Source organism: Camelus ferus, unplaced genomic scaffold (genome assembly GCF_009834535.1).
Source record: "Camelus ferus isolate YT-003-E unplaced genomic scaffold, BCGSAC_Cfer_1.0 contig1495, whole genome shotgun sequence".
Classification (NCBI taxonomy): domain Eukaryota; kingdom Metazoa; phylum Chordata; class Mammalia; order Artiodactyla; family Camelidae; genus Camelus; species Camelus ferus.
In genome coordinates, this window is record NW_022587773.1 from 45,873 (window position 1) to 60,100 (window position 14,228).

The 14,228-nt window shown below is 46.6% G+C and overlaps 1 protein-coding gene and 1 long non-coding RNA gene across 3 annotated transcripts in view; both read right to left on the minus strand.

Moving 5' to 3' along the window:
• LOC116662473 overlaps positions 1-8,099 on the minus strand; it is a 52,208-nt gene extending 44,109 nt beyond the window's left edge. The window contains exons 1-2 of the mRNA XM_032476191.1: positions 7,413-8,099; positions 4,941-5,020 (exon numbers count right to left, since the gene is read on the minus strand). Of these exons, the coding sequence (XP_032332082.1) occupies positions 4,941-5,020; positions 7,413-7,434 (102 nt within the window). The 5' untranslated portion in view covers positions 7,435-8,099. The remainder of the gene's footprint in view (positions 1-4,940; positions 5,021-7,412) is intronic.
• A 396-nt stretch (positions 8,100-8,495) lies between these two features.
• On the minus strand, positions 8,496-13,941 carry LOC116662474. 2 transcript variants are annotated; one of them, XR_004318435.1, is made up of 6 exons: positions 13,351-13,941; positions 12,876-13,009; positions 11,012-12,513; positions 10,353-10,436; positions 10,104-10,216; positions 8,496-8,704 (listed from the first exon to the last, which is right to left on the minus strand). It is a non-coding gene; the product is annotated as an uncharacterized LOC116662474 (long non-coding RNA). The 2 variants fall into 2 exon arrangements; XR_004318434.1 differs by lacking the exon at positions 10,353-10,436.
• Between the last annotated feature and the right edge of the window lie 287 nt (positions 13,942-14,228).

Below are 14,228 nucleotides of genomic sequence, written 5' to 3' on the forward strand. Positions count from 1 at the left end.
ATCAACAAAGGGAGGGAATCATTGCAAAATTGCCCCAGAAACAGGATTAAAAGTAAATAACTGCTAAAGTGTTTAATGGAATTGGCTAATATTTAACTATTTTTAAAACTTTGTAACACTGAATTTAAAATTTTAATGGGAATTTTCATTCACCCCTAACCAAGATTCAACTCTAGGACCAAAATCTAAGGATTTCTATCTTCTAACAAATTGTCCACTAGCCTTTTAAACACGTGATCCTTTAAAAAGGGTAAGTGCTGGGCTGAAAATAAGCAGGATTCATATAATCTCACCAGACACAGTGAATGTGGAAAGACCAAGGAAGAAAAACAAAAAGCCATTCATAATGTCTTGAAACTTACATTGCACACAGGAGAAAATGTTAGCCATGGTGAGTGTCACACCAACATGACGCCTGAGTGGGATGGGGAAGCTGATCTTCCTCATCAGACATTTATGCTGATTTGTTAGATGCCAACACAGTTTCCTCATTGGATTTGCTTCTAATAAGTATGGAAGAGTTTAGGCTCTACCAAGAGCAGACTAAACATTTTCCCCTGCTGTCAGGTCACTGGACTGAATGTCCCCACAAGAAGGATATGATTATGTTTCATAGGGAAGTCTTCCTGAGAAGTAATAGGCATTTCGAGGGCAGAACTGCAGGTTCGGGCATGGAGGGCTGGAGGAGGGCTAGAGGGGACACTGGAAAAACAGCAGGAGTGAGTTCAGATACTGCTGCTCAAGTCGCCAAAGTCAGCAGTGTTATCTCTAAGGATATGTCATTCTCCCAAAAGTTCCATGAGTGAAGGGGCCTGTGAACACTAAGCAGGTTTTTAAGACACAGCAGCACATAATTTGCATCACAACTCAATTACAGTATGTTTTCATATTTGGAAAATAATTAGCCCATTGTTCTTTGAAACTGCAGCAGTAGTAATAGAAATAAAAAAGACCTAGCCGTCTTGGAGACAACAATCAATAAACAATTCCAAATCTGCAGGATTCCTTGACAATATGCAAACAATGAGATAGACGTGTGCTGCAGATACCTCTTACTGCAGGGCTCACTCCTGCAAAGCATAGAACTAGTTTTCTCAGCAGACAGAGGGAACCAAGTCAAGATTCCTAATCTTGAGAGGTTTACTATATGGCAGGAAAGATCAGACAAGTGCATAAAGCCAAATATGAATAAATGTAATCAAATATTAAGAAATGTGAATGGAGCACAGATGAAAGAGGAATTACTTTCACCTAGGATCTAGAGAGACCTCTTCAGAAAATGTGGCTTTGGAGATGGCCAAAGACATGGGTGGAATTTTGGCAGAAGAGGATGTAAGGAATTTAAAAACTGATTCTAAAATTCACATGAAAATGCAAAGGATCCCAAATATCCAAAACAACTTTGAACAAGAAAAACAAATTTGGAAGACTTACACTATCTGATTTTCAGACTTTTTTTATAAAGCTACAGTAATCAGAAAGTATGGTGTTGGTGTAAAACAGGGAAGTAGAATAATGGAGCAGAATAGAAAGTTCAGAACTAAACGAACACTTATATAGACAATTGATTCTCAAAAGGTTGCAGTGGAGAAAAGGATCTTTTCTACAAGTAGTGCTGGAATTGTTAGATAGTGATATGCAAAAAAAAAAAAATGAACTTTGATCCACACCTCACAAAATATACAAAAATTAACTCTAAGTGGATCATAGATCTTAATAGGAAATCTAAAACTATAAAACAGCTAGGAGAAAAAGCATAGGCTTAAGCTTTATGATCTTGGGTTTGGCAAATATTTCTTTGCTATGACACCAAAAGTATAATCTATTTTAAAAAAAGTAACTGATAGAGTGAACTTTACAAAAATGAAGACTCTTCAAAGCTCTTCTAAACACTGCAAAGCAAATGAAAAGACAAGCCATAGACAGAAGCTATTTGCAAATCATATATCTGGTAAAGGTCTTTCTTTGTGTCTGATCCAGAATAAAAAGTTTTCAAAACTCAATAATAATGCAAACACCTGAATGAATGAATGAGGCCAGAAAACACACTTCAGTAAAGATATCCAGATGGATAATAAGCATATGAAAAGATGCTGATTAAAGATGCCATTAGTCATTAGAGAAATGCTTTTAAAAACCACAGTGAGATAGTAGTACACATACCTACTAGAATGTATACGATTAGAAAGACCGACCTTACAAAGTGCTGGCAAGGAAATAGAGCAACCAGAACTGATACACACCACGAGGAATTTACAATAGCACAACCATTTTGGAAAACTGTTTAACAGTTTCTTTAAAAATGGTAAACACCAATCTGCCATATAAGCCAGATATTCCTCATCTGATGCTTTAGAAAATAAAAGCATATGTCCATACAAAGACTTGTAACTAAATATTCACTTCAATATTATTTATAATAGCTCAAGTTGTAAACAACCCATGCATCCATCAAGAAGTAAATGAAGAAACAAAGGATGTTCTATCCAAACACTGCTCACAATAAACTATTCAGGAAAAACTCAGCACTAAGCAATACTCTGCTATAAGAAAAATAAGCTATTAATACAGGAACACAGATGACTCTGAAAATAATTACACTGAATGAAAGAAGTCAGACAACATAGAGTAGATACTGCATGAATCCATTCATACAACGATCTTGAAAATGCAAACCAGTATGTTGTGATAGAAAGCAGATCAATGGTTTCCAGGGGAATAGATGGGGAGGGAGGGAGGGACAACAAAATGCAGGAGAAGAGTTTTGTGGGTGATGGGTATGTTCACTGTCTTGAATGTGGTCATGGTTTCTTGGGGATACACTTATGTCAAAATGTATTAAGTTGTACACTTTAAATGTGTGAAAATTATTTTGCCAAGTATACCTCAAAGCTGTCTTAAGAAAAACGGCACTTCTGTCCTGACACAACTCAGGGCCTGATTGGAGTGAGATGATCAGTCCCTCACCCTGTCTGCCTAACGGGAAGGTAGAAAACCTCTTACGGAAGATAAGATATGGATTTTTCATTTGCAATGTCTGCCATGTAATAAAGAATTTCTAGACATGCAACATGTCAAGACTATATGATGGATAAAATGAGAATAAGAAATATTAGACAAAGGATGCAAACCCCAGGTGATGTAGGCATCAGAGTTAAAAATAAAGGCTATAAAATACTTTTAACACATTCAAGAAAATAAGGAAATGATGGGAGAATATATAACAGGGTCAAGACTTTCACCAGAGAAATATACTGGAATGTATTTTTAAGAAAAATCAAACAGATACTCTAGAACTGAAGCTTTCAGCTCTGGAAACAGGTAAACAGAGCTAATTAGGATCCCTTTTAAGTAAAACTTTCAGTAATGCCGGATAAAATACAACAAAAGTAACACAGAGCTAACTATGGAAAGAGAAGTTCCCAGGTGACAATACAAAGAGGACACTTAACGCCAAAATGGTAATCTTGTGAGCTGATGCCACCGCACCCTGGAGGGAAGGGGTTTTCATCTGCACATAAATAGGGATACAATGTCCATTTAGGAAACAGGGTCCATACCAGATGTAGAAGAGTCTTCCTTTATAGAAACCTCTGCATAAGACGTATTGGAAGACTTGCCTCTTCACTGAAAGGGAGACTCAAAGTTCTCCACATGTGCACACAGGAAAGGGGTGTAACAACCGGTTCTCTAGGGAAAAACAAAGTCTCCCTTAAAAAAATCTAATCTCCACGCCCCTGCTTTATATGAATGTGGAATCCAAATTGATACTCCACTGAAGATTCCGGAATTCCCAAACCAAAAATATAATAATTCAAGGTTGATCATATCACCTGGAGCCTTAGGATAAGCAACACAAAATTGTTCTCTAGGGAAACTTTAAAAACCAAGATGTAAGGGACAATCATAGGAAAAAATATGTACTCACTATAGAGAAGCTCCCACAACTCTACACACACACAGACACACAACTAAAAACAGAAGGAAATCAGTGCCACTGGGAAGAAAGATCTAACCGTAAAACACAAGATGATTAATATTCCAGAGCCTAAAATTATGAAACAATCTAAGAGAGAGCATAAAAGAAGTATGACTGAATCATTAAAAGATAAAATGAATCTTATATAACATAATGAACAATCAGGACATCATGAAAAAGAAAACAGATCAATTTTTTAAAGAACCAAACAGAACTTATGGAAATAAAACACAGATATCATTTGGTATATAAAATTCAATGAATGGGTTAAGTAACATTTTAATCTTCAATATCTAGGGTGTTCATTAAAATTCAACAGTAATCTCTAAAGTAATTGTTTAAAAAGAGAATAAAAATAAAGAAGTCAAAATGAAGAACGCAAAATAGGCCGGTCACTATTCTAAGTTCTTCATCTATTTTATCACTTAATGCTCACAGTCTTTGAGGCGGATAGTACCACTTTTTGTACATGAAGAAAGTGAGTCTCAAAGGGATTACATATACTGGTTACATGGTTAGCAAGGGAGGGAACCAAGCCCGGATAGGCTGTCTCTAGACGCCATGCTCTTAACCATGACTGCAAGGTATATAACAGGCAGGAGAAAAGCAGAGCAAAGCAAATAGAAATCACAAAACAAGATGCCAGAAATAAAACATCATCACTAATCACAATGTATTTAGATGAAATATATAATGAGTTGAAAGATTTACAGATTTTATTTGTTTACCTGAGACAAAGCAGAATTAAAACTTAAAACTGGTTGAAAGCTTAGAAGAATAACAGAAAGAAGTCAAAAGTTAGAGCCAGAAAAAGAGACACCTGAGAAATACTAATCAATGGAAAGAGAATCACTCAAGCCTCCCTCAGGTTCATAGGTACCTGAAACCCACCTTGGCCTGACACTTACCAGCTCTGTGCCTGAGCGAAACTCTCAGTCCCCCGGAATCTTCGTTCACTCACCTGTGAATGTAAGGAACGATCCCTCCTTCCATCCGGCCAATTTGTATTGACTGCTGTGCCACGGGTACAGGTCAAGCCACCTGAGGTCCGTCAGTGAACAAATAAGGATCCTTGTCCCTGTAGGACTGAGGAGGAGCAGAACATAAACTACAGTCTTGACAGTCATGTGAAATATATGGTATTCTAGAAGGTGATAGAAATAATATGATCAGGGAGAGGGGGTTTCTGGGGCAGAGACAAGGGGAAGGCAGTTTCCAGGTTAAAATGAGATGGCCAGAGCTGGGCTCACTGAGGACCTTGAGAACGCGGTGCTAGTTGCTGAGCTCCCTCTAACACAGCACCGCACACTGGGTGACATGAACCACAGAGGCTCACTGTCTCACAGCCCTGGGGGCGGGGAGTCTGCAGGCAGGGTGTCAGCAGGGCAGGCTCCTCCTGAGGGCTGGGAGGGAGAGGCTGGTCCAGGCCTCTCTCCTTGGCTTGGAGACGACCGTCTTCTCTCCACATCTCATCACGTCATCTCCCATGTACACGTGTCTCTCTGTCCACATTGCCCCTATTTATCCGGACACAAGTCATACTGGATTAGGGCCCAACTTAATGACCTCTTCTTAACCAATGACATCTGCAACAACCCTATTTCCAAGTGGGGTCATGTTCTGTAGTCCTGGGGTTCAGGACTTCAGCATATGAGTTGGACAGAGACCGGCCAGGGCAACAGGCCTGTGGGTGCATGTCTGATATTCCCAAGGGACAGCAGGGAGGCCAGTGTGGCTGGAGCGGAGTGAGCCAGGGAGAAAACCGGAGATGAGCTCAGCTTCGGGAGGGGGAGGAAAGCTGTAAGGTCACCATAAGGACACTCGCTTCTTCACTGAGTGAAATGAGAAGCCATTGCAGGATTTTGAACAGAGAAGATCACACCCAGGGTCTCAATCATGCCTGACTTAGGTGTTGAGGATGAAAATACTTAGGCTTTTGAGCTGATAATAGTTAGACTACATGTTGGACTTTGAGTTGATGGTGTAGTAAATGAGACTCTGGAGGGTGTTGGGATGAGGTGGATGCATTTTTCATGTGGGATGGACAAGAACCAGTGGGGCCAAAGGGAAGAACTCGGTAGAATAATGGCCCCCAATATGTCCACGGTCTGATCCCTAGAACCTAGGAATGTCACTGTGCATGGCAAAAGGGACTCTGCAGGTGTGACTGTCAAGGACCTTGGGATGGCAGATCACTGTGGGAAGCAAACGTCATCACGGAGGTCCTTAGAGGAGAGAGGCAGATTGGTCAGAGACAGAGATGTGATGTGGCAGCAGAAGTCACAGTGACACAGGGCCCTGGGCCAAGGAGTGTGAGCACCTCTGCAAGCTGGGAAAGGTAGTAAGATGAATCCCTCCCAAGAGCCTCAGTGTGGAACGTAGCCTTGGCCACACGTTGGTTTTAGCCCACTGACATTGACTTTGCATTTCTGCACCCTAGAACAGTGAGACAATGGATGTGTGTTACTTTAAGCCACTGAGTCTGTGGTCCTTAGTTACAACAGCAATAGGAAAAGAGCTCAGGAAGCAACATGAACATGAACCCCAGGCTGCCTGCTGTGCCGGCAGGAAGTCCTTTGTCTCTGATCCTGGGGGAGTGTCCTGTGTTCTGGCAGCATCCACAGACTACCTCATGCTAACCTGGCAGCTTGCAGGGGGTCAAATCTTAACCCTGCACAGTTCTTGATATTTAGTTAATAAAAAAGATGGTGTCATCATGGGTATTTTTCCATCTTTTAAATACACTTCAGTCTTCTAATTGAGAGACTGTGTAAATAGTTTTCAATCTTAATAATAAATAACTGTGGTATTATTTGGTTAATTAAATAATGAATAATAATATTCACATTAGTAAAAGTTATTAAAGTCAACATTTTTCAATGAAAATATCAAATTTCTTTTTGCATGAACATGTATTAACTACAAGAAATGTTCCATGCTTTCTTCTACGATTTAGTGTTAGAGTCTTAAAGAATAATATTTTCCTCAAAAGATATTATGGCGAGGGGATTTCTTTTGGTGGTACAGTTCCTACATAAAGTCTGCTGCATGGCTCAGGCCACTGGGAACCTAGAGATGATAGAAATAAGGAGGCATTATAAACACAACATTTTTAAAGGAATTAAAAAACTGGATGAGTGAAAACAAAGAATCAGAGAATATTCTGGTGAAATAAAAGTATTTTTCAGCTTAAGCAAGACACTGGGTGAATAAATCTAAAATGAAAAAACCACCCAGAGATTAGCAGCGAGTCATGCATGCAGTGTGACTGATCAAAACCAAGTTGTTTCCAAACCAGTGTGTAGGCTTGATGCCTTCATTAATCAAGTCTGTGTGGCACCAGGCCACCTCGAATAAATGTTGATGAGGTATTTATAAGCTCTTCACCATCCCAGCTCAAAGCCCACACATGAGCTACACGACCATCACCTACACATCTGCAAAACACCCATCATGGTGAATAGCACTTTTCTTGCTCAGTAGCCGGTGGCAGGGCACTGTGAGCAGACAGAGATACAGGGACGCAGAGAAACAGAGGCACCTCACCTCACTCAGCTGATAACCTTCCGTGCATTCCTGGGGACAGGATTGTCATAAAATGCACCATGGATTGATCCTCCTCCTAGGAAAGGAACGGTAGGGCTGTCCTCAGGTTGGAGCAAGGGTGGCCGGAGGATCTCAGAAGAGCTGTTTCAGCACAACCAATAGAAATGATGGCCACCGTGACCACGAGAGACGTCCCCTGCCATCTCGGTAGGCTCTTGGGCTCCTGACAAAAGCTGGGCTCAGTAAAGGGTTGGGTAGAAGGCACAGGCCTAAGGGATGCCCCAGCAAGAGACAGGAGGTAGGGCCTGGTTTATACTGCTCTGGGTGTATCCCAGCCTCATCCGAATACGAAATCAGAAATTTGCAAAACAGCAGAGCTGGGATGGATCACCTACTCCAGACTCCTCTCCTTACAGTTAAAAGGGTGGCAGCCCTGAGAGGCAAAGCAACGTGCTAAAGGCAGAGCATGGATGTGGCAGCGCCAGATGAAATGCACCGTGCCAATCCCCATTCAAGGCCGCTAACACTGAGTATGGGGCCAAGGTTTCCAACTAGGAGAATGAGACAATGTAAATACTTTGTTCCCCCCAAAACCCCAAATGTTTTTAAAGGCACAAAACTCACCTTAACTAGCTCTCTTCTGAGGGGGTGCTCTTCTGTCTCCGTCTTTCTGTCTGTCTCCATTTCTCTCTCTCAGACACAAACACATACAATTTTGTGAAAGGGGAATTCCTGCCATACAAAGACAAACTTCACATCTTCAGAAAGACACTTGACAAAGCACGTTTCTCAATTCAAGTCTATGTGTGAGGTCTGAGCAACTGGCTTATCTTCTAGAACAATTGGTGGTTCCAAAATCAGGAGATCATCTTCCCCAAAGGAAGAGTTCTGGTCCGTATTGATGAAGTTGGGGATGTCACATTTCATGAGCCCGTTCGCCTCCTCCTCTGGCCACCTGCTGCATCTGATGGCTTCCTGGAGCTGAATATCTCTGTCAAGGGCTATGGTTGGGATAGCAAATTTGGCCTTGTCCAAGTGGCCCACATGATTGATGTAGCAGTGAAAGAGGGACCTAGATTCGTCATTGCCCTGCCAGAGAACACCTTGGGCACCAGCGGTCTTCCAAAGTCTGACACAAAGCTGTTCAGACTGAATCTCTTCTCGGGAGACTCTGCATTGCTATAAAGAAAACCAAAATAAAAGATCACTCACACTCTAGCTCGGTGACCTGAAGAATCATAGTTTTTGCCATCTACTGAGTGCAAGTCCCTGCACAGAGCATGCTGACAAGCACTGGAAATGAGAGACATCACTTCTGAACACATACAATTAAACCCAAGGCAAAAGTCTCAAGTGAGGGACCTTGGACCAACCTGAAAAGACATCGTTCCCTGAGAATCCTCAGTATTGCTGAATCGCACACCAGTGTTTCTCATTGGGACACTCAGATCATCTTCATCAGAATTAGTTAAAGTGCTTCTTAAAATGCAGAATTCTGAGGTGCAGACCCTCAGCGTCTCCAGAGTTTGGGACCTGTAGTCTGTATTTTTAGAGCAGCCAAGATCACTGAACACGCTCAGGTTTAGCACCGCGGTCTACATCGGGTCACCTGAGCATCGACAATGCTGTCTCACATGGTGGCGTGTTGCCTTGTGTGTCACGGTTCTGTCCTACCCACGAGACTCCCCTGATTCTCAGAACTGTCAGTGCTGCCCCATTGGGCAAAAAATACCACCATTTCACAATGCATACACAGGGCGCCCGACTGACAGATACAATCAGTGATGGGAGAGGGGACAAAATTCATGTTCCTGATCCCTTGTTTCACTTACTATGGGACAAATGATCAATTCAAGGGTAATAAATCAGTGAATGAGTGAATAACATGACTCTCGTTAGTCCCAAGAGTGCCTGGAAGAGTGAGCCTGGGCATACTGAGGACCATAACAGCCCATCTACTTAATTGCCATCCTTCCCAGATTTGTGTAAAGGTTACTTCCACCCAGGCAGTGACCCCTGAAGGGCAAGAATCATGTCTGAACACACTCTCAAATCCAGAACAGAACCTGACAACAATTAGGCTCTGGAGTCTGTGTTTAGCGAGTGTGGAATCTCAGTGATTCCAGCTCTTAGACCTTGCCTTCCCATCCCACCCCTCACGATATGGACCTTATGACCAGCTCTCCCGGGGCTGGGGCCACGGAACCCATTTACAGGACTGGAAGAATCTGATCATGTAAACCAAGCCCCAGAATATCATCAAGAGTCACCTGCATTTCAGGGATCAGTAATCCCAGAAGCTTTGCAGTTCAGGCAGCTGAGGGATTTTTATATCAGTTCTGTCTTCTACTGTGACTGCCTGGGTGACATCAGACAAGGAATTCTCAAAAGCCTGAGCTTTTCCTTTCAGGAATAATCTACTTAACAAATCTCATTGACCATTTAACAAATGTGATCTGAAGATCAATGATTTACACAGGAGTACAACATTCATTAGGTCGTGGATTTTGAATCCGAGAAAAATCATTTGAGAAAGATTGACAGAATGTAGCTTTAATGCAAATTTAAGTATTCTTACCTTTCAGCAAATCATCTTCTTCCCCTACTTATCACTTCATCCAAGTTTAAAAGATGTTTGAGAACAGGGATGATTGTGCCAGGAATCTGTGACCCAATAACCTAAAATGTCACCTAGGAAAAAAAGGGGAGTGACACATTTTTAAAAAGTATGGTGAGGACAGCAGGGCCACCCCCCAACTCCACACTAAGGAGCTCTGAGTAATAGCTTTCCTGCCTGCCTTGGGCATCAGCTGATGTGAAAACCCACCTAGAAACCACACTGTCCAGCAGCTCTTCCTTAACATAGGCTACACATTCTCAGAATTAAGAATTGGGTCCAGTAACCCCTTCGCTGAAGAATAAAGACAAATGAGAACAATAGAGTTCTGCCCCTCCCCAGGGGAGAGCCCAGACCTTGGGCTGCATGCACTTCGCCCACCTCCCAGGAGAAGGAAATACTGGAGAAGGACGTCCTGCGAAAACTAGGGCAGCAAAGGTAGAGATGGGAACAAATAGACCAGCTGGCCTGGGACAGCCCCCTCCGTCGCTGCCTTGGCAGCTGCCTCTGCCCCCTCAGCACATCCTGCCCACCTCAGGTGGCTAAGCTGTCAGGGAAACTGTGCTTTGCAACCTGGGGCAACAGAGGCTGCCCCCAGGCCAAGCTGCTGGGGAGATGGGAGCTAAACCACCAGCTCCCAAGCGGCAGGCTCCATACCTTCGACATCACCCCGCCACCCCCGCACCTTAACGCACCCCCGGGGCAATATGACCCTGAGAAGTGTGACCTGGGAACGAGGGGCGGCAGAGGCCGCCCCCATGTCAGGCCTCCAGAGAGATGGGAGGTTATCCTCCAGCTCACAATAGGCAGCACCCCTCTCCTCCCCACCCCCTGATCTCACCGCGCCCACCTCCCAGGAGCAACCTGACCTGGTGTGGTGTGTCAGACGAATCTTGGGCGGGAGAGGCCGTCCCCAGGCCAGGTCAGGGGAAAGGAGAAGAAGTGGCCCCATTAGGAAGCTGCGACGGCCGGCTGCCCCTGCCCCTCGACCTCATCGCGTCCGCCTCCCAGGAGCAAGCTGACCTGGAGACGGGCATCCAGCTTCTTGGGCAGCAGAGGACACCCCCAGGATTGGCCGCGGGGAAGAGGGGAGCAAATTGACAAGCTCCGCGCTGCAGGTCCTCTACCTCCGCCTTTGCCACCCTCGCACCTTAAAGGCACCGCCCAGGGCGACCCTTCCCAGCAGGCTGAATGGGACAGGTGTGTCTGGTGATCTAGGGCAGGAGAGACGACTCCCACACCAGGCCATCAGGGAGACAGGAGCCAATCCACCAACTCCCCAAGGCATCCCCATCCCCCCGCATCAGCCACCGCTCCTGCCCCCTGACCTCTCGGTGGCCGCCTCTAGGGAGCAGGCTGACCTGGAGATGGACGTCCGGTGAACTTGGGGCAACAGTGACCGCCCCCAGAGCAAACCATGAGGGGAAATGGGAGCAAATGGACCAGCTTCATGGGAAAACCCACCGCTGCTGCCACCACCCCCAACGTACCACGCCAGCCTCCCGGGGTCAGGCCGACTAGGATACACGTGTCCCGTAACCCAGGGCAACAGAGACCGCCCCCAGGACAAGCCGCGGGGAAGATGGGAGCAAATGGGCCAGCTTCCCAGCTGCAGGCCCCCGAACCCCGCCACCCCTGCACCCTGACTACCCTGCCTCCCGCCCCCAGTTAGCTAAGTGGGACAGGGGTGTCCCGGGACCTGGGGCAGCAGAGGCCGTTTGCAGGCCATGCGGTGCAGACATGGAGCTAATACACAAGCTACCCCGGGGCAGCCACCCTATCCCCGCAGCCACCACCTTACCAGCTCCCTGACCGCACCGCACCCATCTCCCAGGAGCAAGCTTACCTGGAGTCGGACCTCAGGGAAATCTCCGGCGGCAGAGGTCGCCCACAGGCCAGGCCGCGGGGGAGAGAAGAAATGGAGCAGCTCCCTGGAAAGGACCCCCTCCCCCTGGCGCCGCTGCTCCCACCTCCCAGGACCAAGCTCACCTGGAGACCGGCGTCCCGCCTCTAGGGCAGCGGAGGCCGCCCCCAGGCTCCGCCGCGGGGGAGTGCGGAGAGAATTGACCGGCTCCCCCGCGGCAGCCCCCCTACCCCCGTGGTCCCCGCACATTAACGGCACCGCCTCCACTCCCCACTCAGCAAGCTGAGTGGGACAGGTGTGTCCGGCGACCTGGGGCAGCAGAGGCTGCTCCCAGGCCCGGCAGCCGGGAGAAGGCAGCTATTCCACCAGTTCGCCAGGGGCAGCCCCGCTCCGCCCCCCTACCGCTGCCGCCGCCTGCTGACCTAACCGCCCCACCTCCCAGGAGCAAGCTTACTTGGAGTCCAACATCTGGCGAATCTCCGGCGGCCAAGGCACCCCCAGGCCAGGCTGCAGGGAAGAGAAGAAATCGACCGGCTTGCCCGGGCAGCCTCCCACCCGCCGCCGCCTCCGCTTCCGCCGCCCCAAACCATTGCACTAGCCTCCCGTGGTCAGGCTGACTGCGAGGATGTGCACTTGCCTGAGCACCTCCCTGCACCCCTACACTCCCTGTACCTCTGCACCCCTGACACTCCCTGCACTGCCTGCACCCCCACAACCCCTGAACTGCCTTCACCCTCCACAGCCCCTGCACCCCTGCCACCACTTACACCTTTGCACTGCTTACAGTCCTGCACCCCTGTATGTCCCACACACCACCTCTTGGGCCTGTGGCAGAGTCTCTGCTGTTAGACCAATGCACATGAACTCACATATTTGCCAGTATATGATGCATCAGTGGACGTCTGGGGTTGGCTGCAGGAAGGTACATGTTCCCGGTCACTAGCCTGGGCCACTAGAGTGATCTCTGTGAGGTCACCCAGGACGGGCTCAGAGATGCTGTTCTCTGGGAAGAGAGGAGTAGAAACCGGTCTTGAGGGCAGAGCTGTGCTCACCAGGCCGTTCACGCTTCATGTTTTACACAGGGCTTCGGAGAAGTGAAATGGATCCGGCTAAGTAAGACCTGCCTGCTATGCACCCACCTCAGTCCTGGGCTCTGAGGCAGACCAACTGGCTCCCACCGTCAAGACACCTGAATGGGCACCTGAATGGTCCCTTTGAGGCATCCCATCAGTTCTCAGGAAGAAGTCTATCTGCTTCCACCCCATGGCCCTCCCTCCCACTGTGCTGGCCTCAGGAAGGTTCCTTATTTGGGGAAGGCAGCCCACCCCCTACCCCACCCCTCACCTTTCTCTAACCCAGGCTGGTGTTTCTCTGCCCTTCAGAGTCTGGAAAGCCATTCCTCTTCAGTTATGTCCCTTCTGAAATGGACTTGCTTCCACTCAATTCTAGGTGAGGATGCACCATGGAATGCACTGGGTAAGAGAACCAAAATAAATAGTTTTTTCTGTGAGGTTTTCTGTTTATCTACTGGGATGGGCTGTGTGTAGTTTGCTACAGCCATTGGTGTGAGAGGCTAAAGCTGCCTGTGTGTCCTTGTTTTCATCCGCCCGCTGTCTTTGGGTTTTCCCTAGACACTCCTGAGACATTAACTTCTTTTAATTTTATTCCTGTTATTACACAGAGGCCCTACTGACATGGAGGTAAGGTGTTGGGGTAGCGGAACAGAGCAGGGCATCTATACTCCTGTGATTAGTTCTCATTGAGCCTGTGCCCTGAGCTGTGACCTCCACAAGTGTGTCTCTTTCCCCCACCCCAATTTGGGTGACACAGAAGGTATTTCCCTTCCCCCAGGTAGGTTAGGCTCTGGTAAAATATTTTCTCATTAAACAAAACAAAACCAAACTAAACACAAACCCCCACAATGGAAGAGAATGTTCTGGGTGTATTTCAATAGAGCTATTATTTCCTTTCCTGGCAGGAAGCATGAGGAGTTTTCCTATGATTTTCACTCTGAGAACAGGGCACGGTCCTGGAGGTAAAATGCATGAAAAAGAGCATGGGGCCCCTCTGACTGGCCCCCTGGAGTTGTCACACTCAGGTTTCCCCTCGCTGAGCCTCCAGCTGGCCTCAGGGACCTGTTAAATCTGCCTGCCCCCGGGGTTCTTACAAAAGCGGGTTCTGCCCTGGGAGCTGTGACTCTCCAAGCCTGCCTGGCCTGCCTC